Raw genomic sequence first — 21,850 nt, forward strand, 5'->3', positions numbered from 1 at the left:
TTCAAGAACTTTATTAACCCTTCAGGTGCTTCACAGGAATTTTTGGAATGTGGAAGAAAAAAAATGAACATTTAACTTTTTTCACAAAAATGTTACTTTAGACCCAATTTTTTTTATTTTCACAGGGGTAACAGGAAAAAATGGACCCCAAATTTTTTTGAGCAATTTCTCTTGAGTGTGCTCATACCCCATGTGTGAGGGAAAACCACTGTTTGGGCGCACGGTAGGGTTTGAAAGGGAAGGAGCGCCATTTGACTTTTTGAATGTAAAATTTGTTTGAATAATTAGCAGACGCCATATCGCATTTGGGGAGCCCCTAATGTGCCTAAACAGTGGAAACCCCCCACAAGTGACACCATTTTGGAAACTAGACCCCTTAGGGAACTTATCTAGATGTGTGGTGAGCACCTTGAACCCCCAGGTGCTTCACAGAAGATTATAATATTGAGCTGTAAAAATAAAATATTCACATTTTTCCCACAAAAAATGTTTTTCATTCCTTAATTTTGCATTATCATAAGGGTAATAGGATAAATTGCACCATGAAATTTGTTGTGCAATTTCTCCTGAGTACGCCGATACCCCATATGTGGAGGAAAACCACTGCTTTGGTGTACGGCAGGGTTCGGAAGAGAAAGGAGCGCTATGTTAGCTGGGATAGGTTGCAAACACCATGTCACATTTGAAGAGTCGCTGACATGCCGAAACAGCAGAAACCCCCACAAGTGACCCCATTTTGTAAACTACACCTCACAAGGAATTCATCTAGGGAAGTAGTGAGTATTTTTTCATTTTTAAATTTATACCATTGGGCAGTGAAAAAAGCATAATTATATTTTTACCACAAAAAAATGTTTTACCCTCAGATTTTACATTTTCACACAGGGCAATGGGTAAAAATGGTGCCGAAATGTGTCACACAATTTCTTCTAAAAGTGGCAATACCCCATATGTGGCTGTATCGTACCGCTCAGCCATACAGCGAGATCTGGGGGGACGGAGTGTTATTTGACAATTGGAGAACAAATTATTGTAGAATAGGCATTTGGATTTGGGAGCACAAAATTTTCGGAATTTCTTTTGGGAGGCAAGGGTCATTTCGCTTTTCCAGAGCCTTTCTGCTACCAGTAACTTGGAAGTCCCTTATATTTTTAACAGATGACGGACCTGAGTGGGGACTAGCTTTTTTTGAGGACTGAGTTGAAGCTTTTATTGGGAACATTTTACGTAACATTTATCCGGCGCTCTAGGCTGAGCACTTACATCGGGGTTTCCATCTAAATTTCCAAGTGATGTAATTCAGATGAAAACCCTGCGGGATCCATTCACTGTAATGAGGCAGCAGAGTTACTCTGGACTCCGTCTGGCCTCTGTTTAGCGGTGTCCTTTTTTTCAGAAGCGCACAAAACTGTGGCCAACTGCACTTTTATGCACGCCTAAAACAAATGACACCGTGGGATCACAGGCCAGACGGCATTCACAGTGGCCTATATCTGCCTCATTACAGGGAATCTTCCGTCATGGGTTCCGGCTGAATCAAATATTTCAGAGATTTACACGGAAACTCTGATGTAAGTGCTCAGCACAGTGCGCAGGATAAATGTGAGCAGAGCCTTACTGCGATCTTTGGGAGACATAATAAACAAATCAGTAGCAGGTGAAGAATTGGTTTTATTTATTTTTTACGCCGTTCCTAGTGTGATATAACTGATTAGATTACTTTATTCTTCGGGTCGGTGCGATTACAGAGATACCAGATTTATATCGGGTTTTTATGATTGACAGCTGTCACACACTAAAAGACGCTTTTTTTTGCAAAATCTAGTTTTTGCATCACCATATTTTGAGAGCTATAATTTTTCCATATTTCGGCCGACAGAGTCATGTGACGGCTTATTTTTGCGGACGAGTTGACATTTTTATTGGTACCATTTTTGGGTACGTGACATTTTATGATCGCTTTCTATTTCGTTTTTTGGGAGGTAAAATTAACAAAAACAAACAATTCAGGAATTGTTTTTTGAGGGTTTTTTTTATGCCGTTCTGCGTGTGGTAAAAGTTATCAGGCAGCGTTATTCTTCAGGTCAGTACGTTTACAGCGATACTACACTTACTGTATATTTTTTTATGTTTTAGCGCTTTTACACAATAAAACAATTTTATAGAAAAAAATATTTTTTTTGCATTGCTTTATTCTGAGCGCTATAACTTTTTTATTTTTCGGCTGATGGAGCTGTATGGCGGCTTTTTTTTGCGGAACAAGATGACGTTTTCAGCGGTTCCATTTTTATTTCTATTTTGTTTTTTGATCGCATTTTTTTCCACTTTTTGTTTGGCGATATGATGAAAAAGCATATTTTTTTGCTCCGTTTTTTATTTATTTTTATTACGGTGTGCACAGAAGGAGTTAATTAGTGTGACAGTTTTATAGCTCGGGTTGTTTCGGACGCGGCGATACCAAATATGTGTACTTTTTTGGGTTTTGTAAAAATATACGGATTTATTGGTTTAATATTTTATTTATTTGTTTAATATTTTATTTATTTATTTTTCTTAATTTTGTGATTATTTTTTTTAAGAGTTTAAAAACTTTTTTTTTACTTTTTTACTTAGTCCCTGTATGGGACATTAATTTTTATTTTTCTGATCACTGATCCCATGTAATGTAATAGACATGTATTACATTACATGAGATCTTCGCTGACTGTTTCACTGTCAGTCTCCTGCCTGGCTTCAGCTGCAGGCTGAGCCAGGCAGGACACCATATATGGCAGAGCTGGAGGCGGTCATGTGACCTCCAGCTGCCATAGCAACCCCAGGTCCTGGAAGCTATCAGGGGTCGTCGGAGAGGTAAGTAAGACGCCCCCCTCTCCTCCTTCTATCTTCTATATGCCGCGATCACTATAGAACGCGGCATATAGAACATAGCAAAGGGTTAACATCACTGGGACCTGATCCAATCAGGTCCCGATTATGTCCCCTGTCAGAGTTAACACTCTGCACCGGAATCGCAGCGCTTACAGGACCCTGGGGGTCCTGAGCGCTGCGAGACCACCCACCGTTTTTAAACGGCGGCGCTGCACAGAGCCCAGCAAGCGCCGACGTTTATCTACAGTGGGCGGTCGGGAACCGGTTAACAATGATGATAATCCTAATTGACCTAAAATCATTTTATATAGTGTATGTAAATATGTACTGTATATGTACTGTATACATATACAGTACAGACCAAAAGTTTGGACACACCTTCTCATTTAAAGATTTTTCTGTATTTTCATGACTTTGAAAATTGAATCTCATAAAGAGAATGCCAAGAGTGTGCAAAGCAGTCATCAAAGCAAAAGGTGGCTACTTTGAAGAACCTAGAATATAAGACATATTTTCAGTTGTTTCACACTTTTTTGTATATAATTCCACATGTGTTAATTCATAGTTTTGATGCCTTCAGTGTGAATGTACAATTTTAAAAGTCATGAAAATACAGAAAAATCTTTAAATGAGGTGTGTCCAAACTTTTGGTCTGTACTGTGTATATATGTATATATATATATATATATATATATATATATATATATATATATATATATATATATATATATATATATATATATATATATATATATATATATATATATATATACACACACACACACTGCTCAAAAAAATAAAGGGAACACTTAAACGACAGAATATAACTCCAAGTGAATCAAACTTCTGTGAAATCAAACTGTCCACTTAGGAAGCAACACTGATTGACAATCAATTTCACATGCTGTTGTGAAAATGGAATAGACAATAGATGGAAATTATTGGAAATTATCAAGACACCCTCAATAAAGGATTGGTTCTGCAGGTGGGGACCACAGACCACATCTCAGTACCAATGCTTTCTGGCTGATGTTTTGGTCACTTTTGAATGTTGGTTGTGCTTTCACACTCGTGGTAGCATGAGACGGACTCTACAACCCACAGAAGTTGCTAAGGTAATGAAGCTCCTCCAAGATGGCACATCAATGCGAGCTGTGGCAAGAAGGTTTGCTGTGTCTGTCAGCGTAGTGTCCAGAGGCTGGAGGCGGTACCAGGAGACAGACCAGTACACCAGGAGACGTGGAGGGGGCCGAAGGAGGGCAACAACCAAGCAGCAGGACCGCTACCTCCACCTTTGTGCAAGGAGGAACAGGAGGAGCACTGCCAGAGCCCAGAAAAATGAGCTCCAGCAGGCTACAAATGTGCATGTGTCTGCACAAACGGTTAGAAACCGACTCTATGAGGGTGGTATGAGGGCCCTACGTCCACAGATGGGGGTTGTGCTCACAGCCCAACACCGTGCAGGACGCTTGGCATTTGCCACAGAACACCAGGATTGGCAAAGTCGTCACTGGCGCCCTGTGCTCTTCACAGATGAAAGCAGGTTCACACTGAGCACATGTGACAGACGTGACAGAGTCTGGAGACTCCAAATCCAGGCCTCCATTGGTTAATAAATGTGATTTCAATGGATGATTTTTGTGTGATTTTGTTGTCAGCACATTCAACTTTGTACAGAACAAAGTATTCAATGAGAAGATTTCATTCATTCAGATCTAGGATGTGCTATTTGAGTGTTCCATTTATTTTTTTGAGCAGTATATATATATATATATATATATATATATATATATATATATATATATATATACACACACACACAAATATATACACATACACACACACACACACAGGTGCATCTCAATAAATTAGAATATCATCAAAAAGTTAATTTCAGTTCTTCAATACAAAAAGTGAAACTCCTATATTATATAGAGTCATTACAAACAGCGTGATCTATTTCAAGTGTTTATTTCTGTTAATGTTGATGATTATGGCTTACAGCCAATGAAAACACAAAAGTCATTATCTCAGTAAATTAGAATACTTTATAACAACAGCTTGAAAAATGTTGTTATAATCTGAAATGTATGTTCAGTAAATGCCCTCAATACTTGGTCGTGGCTCCTTTTGCATCAATTACTGCATCAATGCGGCATGGCATGGAGGCGATCAGCCTGTGGCACTGCTGAGGTGTTATGGAAGCCCAGGTTGCTTTGATAGCAGCCTTCAGCTCATCTGCATTGTTGGGTCTGGTGTCTCTCATCTTCCTCTTGACAATACTCCATAGATTCTCTATAATAGATTCTCTATGGGGTTAAGGTCAGGCGAGTTTGCTAGCCAATCAAGCACAGTGATACTGTTGTTTTTAAACCAGGTTTTGGTACTTTTTGCAGTGAGGACATGTGCCAAGTCCTGCTGGAGAATGAAATTTCCATCTCCAAAAAGCTTGTCGGCAGAGGGAAGCATGAAGTGCTCTAAAATTTCCTGGTAGACGGCTGTGCCGACTTTTGTCTTGATAAAGCACAGTGGACCAACACCAGCAGATGACATGGCTTCCCAACCATCATTGATTGTGGAAACTTCACACTAGACCTTAAGCATCTTGGATTGTGTGCCTCTCCACTCTTCCTCCAGACTCTGGGACCTTGATTTCCAGATGAAAATTGGAACTCTGGAACCTTGTGGAGTGTGTCAATGACTGCCTTTTGGACATCTGTCAAGTCAGCAGTCTTCCCCATGATTGTGGAGCCTACTGAAACAGACTAGGGGACCTTTTTAAAAGCTTTGGAAGCTTTTGCAGGTGTTTTTTTTTGTTAATTATTCTAATATACTGAGTTAATGTCTTTTGTGTTTTCATTGGCTGTAATCCATAATCATCAACATTAATAGAAATAAACACTTGAAATAGATCAATCACTCTGTTTGTAATGACTCTATATACGAGTTTCACTTTTTGTATTGAAGGACTGAAATAAATTAACTTTTTGATGATATTCTAATTTAGTAAGATGCACCTGTATCTCTATATCTAGCTATATATATCTATATCTAAATATATAGATATATATAGAAAAAATAGTCTTCCTTTGTTGCTTTTCTTTTCATAAAAATAAGTAGCATACTTAACCTCTAAGACGGTTTAGTTTTTTTTTTGTTAAAGGGAATCTGTCACCACTTTGGAGTTATCACACCTCTACTATGGGCATACAGGGTATAGAAAAGTAAATCTATGATGTGCAGGGGAGGGGGGGACATGATGATTAAGCATATAGGCGGGGATTTGGGGGAATAATAAGCACATAGGCGGGGATTGCTTTGGGGTCCCCCAGATGCCAAGCCTGTAGAAAATAGAATTGATTAAAGAGCTTTTCTCTGCAATCAGACCTCTGCTATGGGCCATACAGGTATGTATAGATTTACCTTTCTATACCCTGTATGGCCAAAGTAGAGGTCTGATAAGTCCAAAGTGGTGACAGAATCCCTTTAACACATCAAGTGAAAATGTTTTAAGAATAAATTGCTATAAGGGGTAGAGAAACCATTATTTTGTTACAGAATTAAGCAAGTGGTTATCTAACATTGAAGTAAAAAACTTAGAAAAAGATGGCACCTCACCTATGTGTAAGGAAAATAAAAAATTATTGGGATTATGACAAACAAAAGTGTTTGTTGGTGGATGGACTGCCAATAAAAAACTGACGATTAACTTAAGTAGGTCCAACTCCGGAGGTGATCCAAGTACTTCTTCAATAATTTTTATATAAGATCCACAAACTTCTTGAGGAACAGATGTTATATAGCCTTCCCTATGTTCCTGGTATAGGAAAGAAAACATAAAAATGAAAATTAATAACACAATTTAAAAAATGCAACTACAACTATTAAAACAAATATAATAAAGGAAAAGTGACTGGGCTGAAAATAAGCGTGCGTTAATGACTAGAAAACTAACATCTGTATTTATAAGCTGTTAAACGTAAAATCACTGTTAGGCTAAGTGCCCACGATGCAGAAATGCTGCAGATTTTTTCCGCATCTCCCTGGCAGGAAAAACGCATGCGGATTTTACATGTGTTTTTCCCACCAGGTAGAGGCGTTTGTCAAGCGTTTTTCCAAGCGATTTTAGCATCAGTTGGAAAAGTGCTTGACAACTTGGTGACACTATATAAATCCATGCAAACGGCATGGATTTATATAGTGTGACCAAGTTAATAGTTAAAAAAAAAGAATAAAAATGGTAAAAAATAAAGATTATACTTACCTTTTGATGGCCCCCGGTGTTTTCTCCTCAGCGACGTCATTTAGTCATGTGACAGGTCACGCGACCGCCGACGTCAGCGGTCGCGTGACCTGTCACATGAATAAATGACGTCATGGCAGCTCCTTTCACACCACCGCGACCCATACAACAGACCGGACGCATCGCTGAGGAGACCGGGGCCATCAGAAGTTAAGTATAATCTTTATTTCTTATTTTAAATTATTTTTTTAACAGGTTCTATGGTATCTGGGTCTGGAGGAGAATCTCCTCTTCTCCAGACCAGGGTACCATCCGCACATTGAATCGCTTAATATCCGCATGTGCACATGCGGATATTATGCGATTCAATGCAAGTCAATGGCGGCAATTATGCTGAATGTCTGCAAAATTAATGGACATGCTGCATATTTTTCCGCAATGATAATCCGCAGCGGAAATTTCCACAGCATGTGCACAGCACATGGGGATTATCATTGGGGATCATGGGGCACGCATTATCAAGCGTTTTTTAAGCGTTTTCGCTGCGGAAATTCCGCGGCAAAAACGCATAGTGGGCACGCAGCCTATCACTAGCTAACTTGATCTCTGAAGCTTTTAGGTTTATTGCTTCGGCTTATACTGTCCACATGAAGACGTTTTTACTTGTAATGATGGTGGAGATAAGTTGATACAGTATGCATTTCTCTAATAAATGGAATATTTATATTTATTTTTGAATAGTTATTTTCAAGTTCTTTAAAATGTAAAAACAAGCAATTTTGCAAAAGCAAATATTTAAAAAATGCTCCATTCTAATAGTTTACTGCTGGTTGTCTAAATTATTGGTTGCAGTCGCAGGCTATCAGCATTGGCCGGCAAGGAGTTCAGCATTTGCTAACACTGCTCTGAATGTATCTGTTAGAGAAGTAATTGTAACTCGGTCAAATGTTAAATCAATGCATTACATAGTAGTTCTCCATTTAGTTGGTGTTCAGGGTGTAAGTCTATGCTTCCTTAGTGTTAGACAGGGTACAGCAGCCTTGCTACTTTTTGGGAAATGTTATTTTTGATAATTATGTATGGTTTTCTGTATCGTATGATGTGTGTTCGTTGTGTGTATAGAGATTACTTTGGTCTCTGGTCCTCTCCCAGTTTTCCTCCTTTCCTTCACTCAGACTGTGGTATTAACTGGACCAGATACATCACACAGGAAGTAGGAAAAAATGCAACAGCAGTTAGAGGGTGTAGTGAGGGAACTGGAGGGAATTTTTAATACAAGCATATTAGAAAATAGATTAGTTTACGGCACTAAATACATAGGGATTTAAATTAAAATTTATTTGACTTTCTGACCACCCCTTTAACTTCATCTCAACTGCATTCTTTTCAAAGATCTTCTTGCTCCTCAGCAAACATTGACGAGAAATTTGCCATCAACAACTGTCAAGCCATGTTAGTAACTAAAGTGGGCGAATTCCAGTAAAAGTTTGTGATTATGAAACATGACTTACAGAAAATTAGAGAACACATCAGTGGTGAATTGCAGAATTTCAGATGCAGAGAATACTATGAGGCCTACTCTGTCTCAAATTGCAAAATTAAAGAAACAAATTAATGTTTCTAGTGAAAAAGCAGATGATGCTGAAAATTGGCTCAGGAGAAATGATATCACGATAGGGGGGCTTCCAGAGAAAACCTAAGGACCTGATGCCGTATCCTTTATTAAAAACTAGTTGAAAGATCTGTTGGGTGAAGAAGTTTTCTCGCCGTTCTTTACCATCAAGAAAGCAGATAGAGTACGCACATGACCAGGCCCTCCTAGTAACCCTCCTAAGCCATTATTTTCCCAACTATTGCAATACTGTGATATAGATGGCATACTTAGGGCTATCCTCCTTAAGCATGAGGTGCTGTGTCATAACAATTCGATGGCTTTTTACCTGGATTTCTCATTTGTCGTGGGTTAAATAATCAAATATTAATTCCTAATTACAACTCTGAACTGGTACATTGCTTCACCTGCATGAAAGTTTCAGCTGACAATACATGTGTTATTTCTGTACACTTAGCTCAGGGTAGACGGTAACACCATATATAGAAATAGGTGCTATATGATACATATATAAACCATGTGACACACGGGGGGGGCTCTCTTCAATCACTTCATTTATTATAAAGGTCTACGTGCAACAGCAGACACGTGCTACTATAACCTACTGTAACCCGGACGGACACTCATGGACTCGCAACTAATCTACTGAGCTAATTATGGACAATTTCTTTGTAAACTACTTGATCTATTTTATATTTTCCTGCAAATCTATTTTATATTTTACTACTGTATTTAGTCTACACTGTGCCCGCTACTAAAGAAAATGAATATTCACTGCCCCCCGCGCCCATGGGCGTGGGGAGCAGTGAATATTAATTTTCCCTAATAACCGGCACAGTGTGACCGCAGCGCGGCTCCTAGTATGTATGGCACCCTTCATACCTATATGTATGGCCCCCCTCATCCCTCATCCTGGTATGTATGTCACCCTTCATCCCTGTATGTATGGCCCCCATCATCAAGGTATGCTTGGCACCCCCTGATTCCCGTCATGCTGCACAGAAAAAAAATAAACTTTCATACTCACCTCCAGTGCTGTGTCCAGCTCTGTGTCGGAATAGTCACTGCTCCCTACGCCGGTTCTGCATGCGTGGGGAGCAGTGACCATTCATTCTACCTAATAGCGCGCACACTGTACCCGCAGCATAGCTGCTGCTGCGCTCGGCTGTCAGTGTGCCCGCTATTAAAGCCCATGAATATTCACCACTCCCATTGGTGTGGTGAATATTCATGGCCTTTAATAGCGGGCACACTGACTGCGAGCGAAGCAGGAGCAGTGCTGCGGTTACAGCGTGCGCGCTATTAGGGAGCAGTCCCGGCGTGGGGAGCAGTGACTATTCCGGCACAGAGCGGAAGATAGCGCTGGAGGAGAGAGGTGAGTCTGATTGTTTATTTTTTTTCTGTGCAGCGTGACGTGGATGAGGGGCCATACATTCAGGGATGAGGCATGAGGGGGGCCATACATACAGGGATGAGGCATGAGGGGGGCCATACATACAGGAATGAAGGGGGCCATACATACAGGAATGAAGGGGGCCATATATACAGGAATGAAGGGGGCCACACATACCAGGATGAGGAGGGCCATACATACAGAGATGAGGGGGGGCCATACATACAGGGATAAAGGATTAGGGGGGATATACATACAGGGATGAAGAGTGCCATACATACCAGGAAGAGGAATGAAGGTACCATACATACCAGGAAGAGGGATGAAGGTGCCATACATACCAGAATGGGTGTGAGGGGTGCCATGCATAACAGGATGGTGGATTGGGGTGCCATTCATACCAGGATTGTGGATCGGGGTGCCATGCATATCAGGATGGAGATGAGGGCCACGTATAACAGGAAGGAGGGGGCCATATATACCAGGATGGGGGATATTAACAGAATTAGGGGACATTACCCTTATAACAGTGTCAGCAGCAGACCCTCTCCTCCTTAACAGGGCATCATGACCACATTTTTTGCTTATTTTTTTTTCTATTTTCCTCCTCTAAAACCTAGGTGCGTCTTATGGTCTGGTGCGCCTTATAGTCCGAAAAATATGGTAAGTGTTGTTTGCCAGAGGAATCAAATACTTCTTTCTCACTGCAAAATGCAAATACATTTATCTAACTTATACAATGTGATTTTCTTGATTTTTTGGGGGGGATATTCTATCTCTCGTTGTTAAAATTAACCTACCCTTAAAATTATAGACTGTTCATGTCTTTGTCAGTGGGCAAACTTACAAAAACAGCAAGGGATCAAATACTTATCTCCTTCACTGTGTGTATAATATGTGTGTGTGTGTGTGTGTGTGTGTGTGTGTGTGTGTGTGTGTGTGTGTGTGTGTGTGTGTGTGTGTGTGTGTGTGTGTGCGTGCGTGCGTGCGTGTAGCGGCCTCACATCCACTCTGACTCCTTCCTTGCACCTCCAGCCAGTGAGGAAAGCGGCTATTGTCCACCTATTTTTCTACCTGGAGTGGCATTCTTGAACTATAGGTGTGGGGGTTTTACTGGCCATTTCTACTCATTTTGATATTATCTATGGCATTTATTTAGAACACGGGGTCAATATACCTTAACCTGGCCTGATACTCCAGCACCTGGCACTCAATTGCCTACAAACCTCCCCCACACATTTTTTCAATACTTGTTCTCAGGTTTATGATGTTACAGTCTATCATTTAGTGCTGGAGGTTCATTAGTATATCAGCTTTTCTCTTTACAGTGTGTGTGTGTGTGTGTGTGTGTGTGTGTGTGTGTGTGTGTGTGTGTGTGTGTGTGTGTATACACACATATATACAGTACAGACCAAAAGTTTGGACAACTGAAAATATGTCTTATATTCTAGGTTCTTCAAAGTAGCCACCTTTTGCTTTGATGACTGCTTTGCACACTCTTGGCATTCTCTTGATGAGCTTCAAGAGGTAGTCACCGGAAATGGTTTTCACTTCACAGGTGGGCCCTGTCAGGTTTAATAAGTGGGAATTCTTCCCTTTAAATGGGGTTGGGACCATCAGCTGTGTTGTGCAGAAGTCTGATGGATACACAGCTGATAGTCCTACTGAATAGACTGTTAGAATTTGTATTATGGCAAGAAAAAAGCAGCTAAGTAAAGAAAAACGAGTGGCCATCATTACTTTAAGAAATGAAGGTCAGTCAGTGCGAAAAATTGGGCAAACTTTGAAAGTGTCCCCAAGTGCAGTTGCAAAAACTATCAAGCGCTACAAAGAAACTGGCTCACATGAGGACCGCTCCAGGAAAGGCAGAGTCACCTCTGCTTCTGAGGATAAGTTTATCCGAGTCACCAGCCTCAGAAATCGCAGGTTAACAGCAGCTCAGATTAGAGACCAGGTCAATGCCACACAGAGTTCTAGCAGCAGACACATCTCTTCAACAACTGTTAAGAGCAGACTTTGTGCAGCAGGCCTTCATGGTAAAATAGCTGCTAGGAAACCACTGCTAAGGACAGGCAACAAGCATAAGAGACTTGTTTGGGCTAAAGAACACAAGGAATGGACATTAGACCAGTGGAAATGTGTGCTTTGGTCTGATGAGTCCATATTTGAGATCTTTGGTTCCAACCACCGTGTCTTTGTGCAATGCAGAAAAGGTGAACGGATGGACTCCACATGCCTGGTTCCCACCGTGAAGCATGGAGGAGGAGGTGTGATGGTGTGGGGGTGCTTTGCTGGTGACACTGTTGGGGATTTATTCAAAATTGAAGGCATACTGAACCAGCATGGCTACCACAGCATCTTGCAGCGGCATGCTATTCCATCCGGTTTGCGTTTAGTTGGACCATCATTTATTTTTCAACAGGACAATAACCCCAAACACACCTCCAGGCTGTGTAAGGGCTATTTGACCAAGACGGAGAGTGATGGGGTGCTACGCCAGATGACCTGGCCTCCACAGTCACCAGACCTGAACCCAATCGAGATGGTTTGGGGTGAGCTGGACCACAGAGTGAAGGCAAAAGGGCCAACAAGTGCTAAGCATCTCTGGGAACTCCTTCAAGATTGTTGGAAAACCATTTCCGGTGACTACCTCTTGAAGCTCATCAAGAGAATGCCAAGAGTGTGCAAAGCAGTCATCAAAGCAAAACGTGGCTACTTAGAAGAATCTAGAATATAAGACATATTTTCAGTTGTTTCACACTTTTTTGTTACGTATATAATTCCACATGTGTTAATTCATAGTTTTGATGCCTTCAGTGTGAATGTACAATTTTCATAGTCATGAAAATACAAAAAAATCTTTAAATGAGAAGGTGTGTCCAAAGTTTGGTCTGTATTGTATATAGATATATACATATCTATCTATATGATTATATATATATATATATATATATATATATATATATGACAGATAGATATCTATATCTATTGTAATGCAGCAGCTTGCTAGCATTACTGTAAATGGTCCAGGATGTGTTTACCGGACCATGTACCTTCCCCTTTAACTGACTGGTCACATGACCGTGACATCACACAGGTCCTGATGCACACAGTTAAGGTCCTGTCAGTATGTGTATGTGTATGTGTGTGTGTGTGTGTGTGTGTGCACGGGATGCATATATAAACCCTGCTTAATTTGAGACAGGTGTGTTCAGTGTGAGGCGTGAGGCCTGTGCTCCGTGTGTGTGGGACACCGTTTGTGAGAGGCCTAGTGAGGCCGAGTGAAGCCTGGCAGCCTGAAAGGCAAAGACTGCATCCTGTGCGGATGCTAGTGGCCTTGGAAGGCAGCGGTTTTGGAGTGAAGCCTGGTACCTGAAAGGCAGAGCCTGGGTCCTGTGTGGATGCCAGTGGCCTTTGAGGGAGAGCCGGCTTGTTGAGGAACCCTGAAAGGCGCAGGCTGGATGTCAAGTGTGGAAGACATACCAGTAGACTACGAGGGGACGACGGCTAGAGACCCCTACCTGGGAAGCCACAAAGCCACAGTGGTGGCAAGCGTAATGGACTGCAGCAACTAAACCCGGCAAAGGTAATACCCTGTGCTATATGGACATTGTGATATGAACATTGCTACTTTATTACCTTGCCGTAAGCTGTAACCTGGAGCAAGTGGGCCTGTGTGCCACTTGGCTCATGAACATTGTGTTTATGTGTGTCGGCGTGCCACGGAGTTGGACCCGGTGAACTGTGGCTTATGAAGTAATAAACTGCAGCTTTGTGAGAAAAACGTAAAGACATTGCACGTGTGCATTGATTGACGCAGCGAAGCGAGTAACCCCCAGTATGATGACTAGCGCTGCCTTACACTATATATATATATCTATCTATCTCTATATATATGTATAGATATATATATATATATAGATATATACATATATATAGAGAGATATACACACATATATACACTAGCTATTGAACCCGTTCTACACCCGGGTTGCGAGCATTTTTATTGCTACATTTTTGTGCTACCTTGAAGGGAACCTGTCACCAGAAATAACGCTGTTAACCTGCATATATGTGATTAATCTGCAGGTTAATAGCGTTATTATGCTGCCCGATGCCGGCATGCAACCGTATGCAGAGGGGAAAGCCTTAGTTACTTACCGGTAACGGGATTTTTCGGAGCCCATGACAGCACCACGTGAGAGAGAGAGGATCCGCCCATCAAGGACAGGAAACCTACAGGTTAAAAAGGGCGGCCCTCTCTTTCCGCCTCAGTTTAGTTAACAGAGCATGAGAGTACCGCCAAGGTTAGTTATAACAAAACAATCACATTAAGTACATTACTTTTCATCAATTTCCCACAAGGGTGCACAAAAAGAAATCAAATCTACAGGAGTGCACAACACCAGTGAAGGGAGGGAATATACGGGTGCTGTCATGGGCTCCGAAAAATCCCGTTACCGGTAAGTAACTAAGGCTTTATTCGGTCGTCCATGACAGCACCACGTGAGAGAATTACGGAGACGAAGGAAATTAGGGAGGGACCACAGCTTGAAGCACCCTTCTCCCGAAAGTGAGATCTGCAGAGCCACCCAGATCCAATCTATAGTGCCTATAGAAAGTAGAGGGAGAAGACCAAGTGGCAGCCTTACAAATCTCCTCAATGGAAAGCCCTGTCTTCTCCGCCCAGGAGGTTGACACCGCTCTGGTAGAATGCGCCCTCAATCCCTCCGGTATCTCTTTATCCCCTGAGGAGTATGCGAGGGAAATGGCCTCCTTGATCCATCTAGCGATTGTAGCTTTTGAGGCCTTACAACCCTTCCTAGCCCCCTGATAGCAAATAAATAGGGACTTATCCTTTCTAAAGCCATGTGATACTTCTAAGTACCTTAGTATGCACCTCCTAACATCTAAAGTGTGAAGTCTCTCCTCTTTTTGATTTTTGGGCGGAAAGCAAAAAGTTGGGAGAACTATTTCCTGGGTTCTATGGAATCGAGTGGCCACTTTAGGAATAAAGGCTGGATCTGCTTTTAATATAATCCTATCGTCCAGAATTTGCGTGAATGGAGGGCATATTGAAAGGGCCTGTAGGTCACTGACTCTCCTGGCTGAAGTTAGGGCTACTAACAGGACCGTCTTTAGGAAAATAATTTTGGGGGAGACTAAATCTAGTGGCTCAAAAGGAGGACTGGTCAAGGCATCTAAGACATAATTCAAATCCCAGGGAGACATCTTTGCTTTGGTAATGGGTCTACACCTAAAGGAAGCTTTTATAAAACGGTCTATCCAATAGTTATCGGCAATATTGGAAGAAAATAAAGCTCCCAACGCCGACACCTGTACTTTCAAGGTACTGGTAGTGAGACCTAATTCTAAGCCTCGCTGCAGAAATTCCAGAATTTTCCCAATAGGGGGCCCCTCCTCCACCTTAACTTCTGCAAAGGACAGAAACTTCCTCCAGGTCCTGGCATAAATACGGGTGGTAACAGGTTTTCTGCTAGCCAGGAGAGTATTCACTACATTTGCGGGGAATCCTTTGTTGGTCAATAACACCCTCTCAAATTCCACGCCGTCAAATGTAGACTCGGGGTTGGAGGATGGGAAAGTGGCCCTTGAGTGAGGAGGTCCGGAATCTCCGGAAGAACCCAGGGATCTGATATGGACATCTTCCGGATACAAGGGAACCACGGTCTTTTGGGCCAAAAGGGACATACGAGTATCACTCTGGCTCGGTCTGCCCTGATCTTTTTTATCACCGCTGGGAGCAGAATCATGGGAGGGAAGGCATATGCCAGAGGAAACCTCCAGGGAACCATAAAGGCGTCCACTGCCAGGGGTCCTTCTCTGGGGTCTAAGGAACAAAAATTTTCCACTTTCCGATTGGCTCTTGTTGCGAATAAGTCCACAGACGGAAGGCCCCACATCTCTACGATTCTGGAGAATATTTGTGTATTTAGGGACCACTCTCCTTCTTTTACAGAAGTACGGCTGAGGAAATCCGCTGTGATGTTTTCCTTGCCTTTTAGATGAGTAGCCGAAAGAGAGAGACCGTGATCTTCGGCTTTCAGCAGAAGTGCGTTCGCTACCCTCATCAAGTTTCTTGAGCGGGTTCCCCCTTGGTGGTTTATGTAAGCTACCGTGACTTGATTGTCCGAGAGTACACGGACATGCTGGTCCTGAAAATATATAAGGAACTCGTTGAACGCATGCTGCACCGCCAGAAGCTCCTTAACATTTGATGACCACTGTTGCTCACTGCTTGACTAGGTTCCCTGCACTAATTTCCCTTCAAAGTGAGCTCCCCAACCTGTAGCACTTGCATCAGTGGACAAGACTGCAGTTGGACTACATTCCCAGGGAACCCCTTTAGCAAGATTGTCTTGTCGTAACCACCAACGAAGGGACCATATGGCACGAGGACCTAGCGTAAACTTACGGTCTAGATGCCCCTCTAAAGTTGCGTTATTGTACAACACATCCCACTGAAAGGCTCTTGAATGCAATTGTGACCAACGAACCGCAGGAAAAGTGGAGGTGAAGGTTCCCAATAGTGACATGGCCTTACGGAGTGACATAGAAGGTTTACGTATACATTGTTCTACCAACTCCCGGATTCTATCAATTTTCTCTTCTGGAAGACAACATAGCTGTTTCCTGGAATCTAATATGACCCCCAGATATTGTTGTACCTTGAGTGGAGATAGTCTAGATTTTTCTAAATTTAGAAACCACCCCAAACTCTTTAAGACCGACATGGTCTCCTGCAGGTGGGTCTCGCATTGAACCAACGAATTCCCCACTATCAGGAGATCATCCAGGTAAGGGATAATTAGAATGTCCCTTTCTCTTATATGGGCCATAACTTCCGCCATTACTTTAGTAAAAACCCGTGGGGCTATAGCTAAACCGAAGGGGAGTGCAGTGTATTGGAAGTGTTTAACCACCCCGTCTATTTCAATGGCCAGCCTCAAGTATTTCTGGTAATCACTATGAATTGGGATATGGTAATACGCATCTTTGAGATCGAGCACTACCATATAGCAGTGGGGAAAAAGTAACTTTATTACGGATTTTAAAGACTCCATTTTAAAGGTGTGTATTTTAAGGAAATTATTCAGGGGTTTCAGATTTATAATTGTCCTGAAACTTCCATCCGGTTTCGGAATCAAGAAGAGCGGGGAGTAGAAACCAAGACCCTTTTCAGCTTCCGGAACCTCAATCAGGACGTGCTTTCTTATTAGGGTTTGTACTTCCGAAACGAGGGCAGCCTGGCGTTCTGGGGAAGAACTGGAGGGAACAACCATGAACCTTTTGTGAGGCAATGCTTTAAATTGAAACTTAAGACCATACTTAATCAGGCTCAAAATCCAATTACTATGAGAAATCTGTTCCCAAGCTGGGACAAAAAATGACAATCTCCCTCCCACCTGGGCTGATTGTGTATCCCCTGGCTTCTGCTCAATTTTTGGAGACGGACCAAAGAGTAGACCTCTACCTTTTCGACCTCTTTCATCAGACTTGTCTTGCTCCCTGAAATATCTCTTCCGGAAAAATTTCCTCTTCCGGAACGATCTCTTAAAGGAGGGTAGAGGAACTGATGGAAACCCCTTCTTAGGGTCCCCCGCTTTCTCCAATAAGTCGTCCATGGTCTGACCAAAGAGGTATTCCCCTTCACACGGGATTGTACACAGTCTGGACTTAGTCTGTAAATCCCCTGGCCAGTTTTTAATCCACAAGGCTCGCCGAGCCGCATTTGACAGTGCTGCTGACTTTGCTGCCAACCTCACCGAGTCCACAGATGCATCAGCAAGAAAAGCTGCCGCCCCCTGAACCAGTGGAAGGGAAGAAATAATGTCTTTCCTAGAAGTCCCATCCTTCAACTGACTGTCTAGCTGTTCAAGCCACACCATCAGGGCTCTGGACGTACAGGTAGCTGCTACTGTTGGTCTCAGTGCTCCCGCAGGTGTCTCCCATGCCCCTTTCAGGAAAGTATCAGCCCGTCTGTCTAGGGGGTCTCTCAATGCACCCATATCATCGAACGGGAGGGAAGTTCTTTTCGCTGCTTTAGTAACAGCAACATCCAGCTTGGGTGCTTTTAACCAGGAGGAACACATAGCATCCTCAAACGGATATTTCCTTTTAAAGGATGGAGGAACACTACCCTTCTTGTCAGGCTTTCTCCACTCCTTATCAATGAGGTCTTTCACCCTTGAATTTACTGGAAAGACCCTTCTCTTCTTTAGCCCCAGACCACCAAACATAACATCCTCAGCTGACTTCTCTACCCTCGAGTCCACTATCCCCATTGTAGATCGGACGGCTTTTACTAGGGCATCGACCTCCTTCAGGGGGAAGCACTGTCTGTCTGGCTCACTATCAGAGGAAGAGAAGGCGGAGGAGGAAGCGACCGATAGCTCAGAGTCTGAACCCGGCTGGGTTTCTTGAGGAATATGCCCAGACTCTGAACCTTGCAATGCTTTGCCTATTTCTTCCCTTATTAAAGTTCTTAGGCCTAGGGAAAAATCTGGGGTCTCCTCCGATATCATTTTGCTGATACAAAGCTGACACAACCTTATGCTATAAGAATCAGGGAGTGGACAGCTACATAAGGCACACTCTCTGTGCTTGGACTTCGAGGAACATTTCTTGCTCTAAAAAAAAAAATAGATAGAAAAAAGGAAGAAACATTAGTAGAACTTTCACGAAGATTCCACTCACCCCACAGAACCTTCGGTACCGTAGAAGCAGAGGAATCCAACATGCATGGCGAGGAATCACGCCGCACCGGACCGTCCTTCCTGCTCTTAGTGGTAGCTCTTCTAGTTGCACGACCAGACCCTAGCCGGGAATGACGCTGCGCCACTAGTTGTGAGGGCTCCCCAGAGGGCTGCTCCTGCAGCAGATGTTGTTGCCTAGGTGACAGCTCCTGTGAATCTTCCATAGCTTACAATGTAAGAATGGGCTGGGAAGCACCTCTGTATGTTACCAGACTCTTTATATACTGGTATACTGGCCATACAGGTACCATGTGTGGGTGTGTGTTTCCTTTTTTTTTTTTTTTTTTTTTTACCCAGGAGGGCGTTACCTGCTCCTTGGTCTTCCTCCCCAGGTCCAGGTGGGATCCAGGTGGGCTACTCGCCGCCAGGTCCTCAATCCCCCGGCGTTCAGCTGCTCGCGCCAAAAAATTCAAACGAGCCCCACCCCTTCCGGTGACGTCACAGGGCTTCCTGCCCGGCGCACCGGAAGTCGCGTCAGAAGGTCGCGCCCGTCACGTGCGCCACTGGCGCGACCTGGATCTCCTGCAAGCGGTAGCGAGGGGGGGGGGGGAGCCCGCTAGCGGCCCCACACCTGGCGGACATCTACCTCCCGTGAGGCGATGTCGCGCCTGCCGCAACGCTCACGGAGGCGCCCCCATGAGCCCTGCGGACCGGCTCCAACCACCTGCTGTGGCCCTCTCTGGGACAGGAGTCCATCTTCTGCAGGTAAGCCTGCAAGGTCCCCCATCATGGACAGGAAACCTAAACTGAGGCGGAAAGAGAGGGCTGCCCTTTTTAACCTGTAGGTTTCCTGTCCTTGATGGGCGGATCCTCTCTCTCTCACGTGGTGCTGTTATGGACGACCGAATAAAAAATGAATTTTATTCTCCCCGCCATCATTCGGTTTCAGTCATGGGGGCGGGTGCGTGGGCGGTTCAGTCATTGCTCTGAGTATAGAGAGCACCACCGGCTCTGACTGACACTAGCTCTACATTGGGGTTCAGCTGTCAGTCAGGGCCGGGGCATGGTTACAGCCGCTCTGTTTACTAAGAGCACGACTGAGACCGAATGATAGCGCGGAGAATAAAGTTGATTTTCTCCTTGCTGGATTCGGCTGCATGCAGGCGCCAGGCAGCATTGTAACACTATTAACCTGCAGACTAACCGCATATCTGCAGGTTAATAGTGTTATTTCTAATGACATATTCCCTTTAATTTTGTTGTACAATACTTCAATAAAATGGCGCAAGAATCAGGGCATGAGTATACTGTTGTCACGCTGTCTCTGTATACTGGAGGTAGGGGGCCTAAGCTGACCCTAAGCTGGGGCCCTGACTAATCCCTCAACCTGGAGGTACTGTTAAAGGTACAGAGGTCCAGGCCGCCAGCGTAACCCCTACCTCCTGAAGATCCCTGCACCTCAGTAATCTAGTCCTGAGAAGGACCCCGATCACAACCAAAGGGAACAAGAAATAATATGCCCAAACACAGTATTTAGACGAACGAGACAGTACAAGGGAAAAACCAAAACCACCTTGCATACAAACAACTTCTCAACTACAACAGAGGGAAAACCAACGGGAAAGGAGATAAATGATAAAGCGAGGAAAGGGAAAAAACACTTCCAAATACACTTATCTCAGCAACTCCAAACACCACGATCCGCTCTGTCAGTCTGAATGAAATGCTTTCACCGACACCTCCCAAACAGACCAGCAGGTATATGAAGGAGTCTCACTACAGAAGTATTGATTGCAGCTGGGCGAGGCTGGACCTCATCTAGCCCAGAGAGAGAGAGAGAATTAACTCCCTCACTGCCGAGAAACACAAAGCACCAACAAGTCAGCTGCGAGAAGTCAGGCTGTGTACTCGTGACGATCTTCGTGGCAACACACCCGTGACAACTGTGCTATCCGGCGCTTTTTTTTTTTTTTATTAAAGACACTGTGTCTGCAAATTCGCATATACAGTGTCTTCAATAAAATGGCGCCGAAGATCACTATGTGCACACGCTGACTCCGGCGCCATTTTATTGAACTATTGCACTAAAATGTTAACATAGCAGTGCACACACTGGGGATAATGGCGACGGCTGGCGTGTGTGCACTGCTATGCTGACGTGATAGTAGAATTCTTCAATAAAATAGCGCCAAAGTCAACGCGTGCGCATCCTGTGATATACAGCGCCATTTTATTGAAGACACTGTATATAGTGTCTTAAATAAAATGGCGCCGGAGATCGCGGTATGCGCACTCGCTGACTCCAGTGCCATTTTATTATTGCCTGTGATACAGGCTGTAGGAGGCCGCACCTTTCCCAGGCTTTAGAGGTGGCGGGGAGCCAGGATCACCGAAGTGGAGGCACGGGCCAGCAATGGGACATGCGAGTAGTGGGTGACTGATCGGCCGCCTGTGTTGGCAGCGTTGGCGTCCGCACTACGGCGCCATAGTGCGATATGCACATGCACTGACTCCAGTGCCACACTGCGTAACATCTATGGTTATATTATAGGTGTGTTTAGAATAGCAGCACAGTACTATTGTTGTTGGTTCAATACTTACTAAAGCAACCAGGCAAAAGCCTCCAAATATAAGAAAAATAGAATGAAGGCAGCACTCCAATAGAAATTAATTCCACTAGAGTGCTGCGTCGATGTATTCTCAGTACCTTATATATACAGTGCTCAGCATAAGGGAGTACACTCCTGTATTATCAGTATACTATATATACAGCGCTCAGCGGGAGTACACCCCCTGTATTCTCAGTACGTTATATATACAGTGCACAGTATAAGTGAGTACACCCCTGTATTATCAGTACATTATATATACAGGGCTCAGTATAAGTGAGTACACCCCTGTATTATCAGTACATTATATATACAGAGCTCAGTATAAGTGACTACACCCCTGTATTATCAGTACATTATATATACAGGGCTCAGCGTAAGTGAGTACACCCCTGTATTATCAGTACA

At 43.4% G+C, this 21,850-nt stretch overlaps 1 protein-coding gene across 1 annotated transcript in view; it reads right to left on the minus strand.

Annotated features, from left to right (window-relative positions):
• Nucleotides 1-21,850, minus strand: part of LYST (lysosomal trafficking regulator) — a 789,135-nt gene that overhangs the window by 444,801 nt on the left and 322,484 nt on the right. Inside the window, exon 20 of the mRNA XM_073671457.1 lies at nt 6,487-6,685. Coding sequence (XP_073527558.1) covers nt 6,487-6,685 — 199 coding nt within the window. The remainder of the gene's footprint in view (nt 1-6,486; nt 6,686-21,850) is intronic.

The sequence above is a fragment of the Phyllobates terribilis genome, unplaced genomic scaffold (genome assembly GCF_046119375.1).
Source record: "Phyllobates terribilis strain yellow unplaced genomic scaffold, ASM4611937v1 Scaffold_3__8_contigs__length_932513732, whole genome shotgun sequence".
In the NCBI taxonomy this organism is placed as follows: domain Eukaryota; kingdom Metazoa; phylum Chordata; class Amphibia; order Anura; family Dendrobatidae; genus Phyllobates; species Phyllobates terribilis.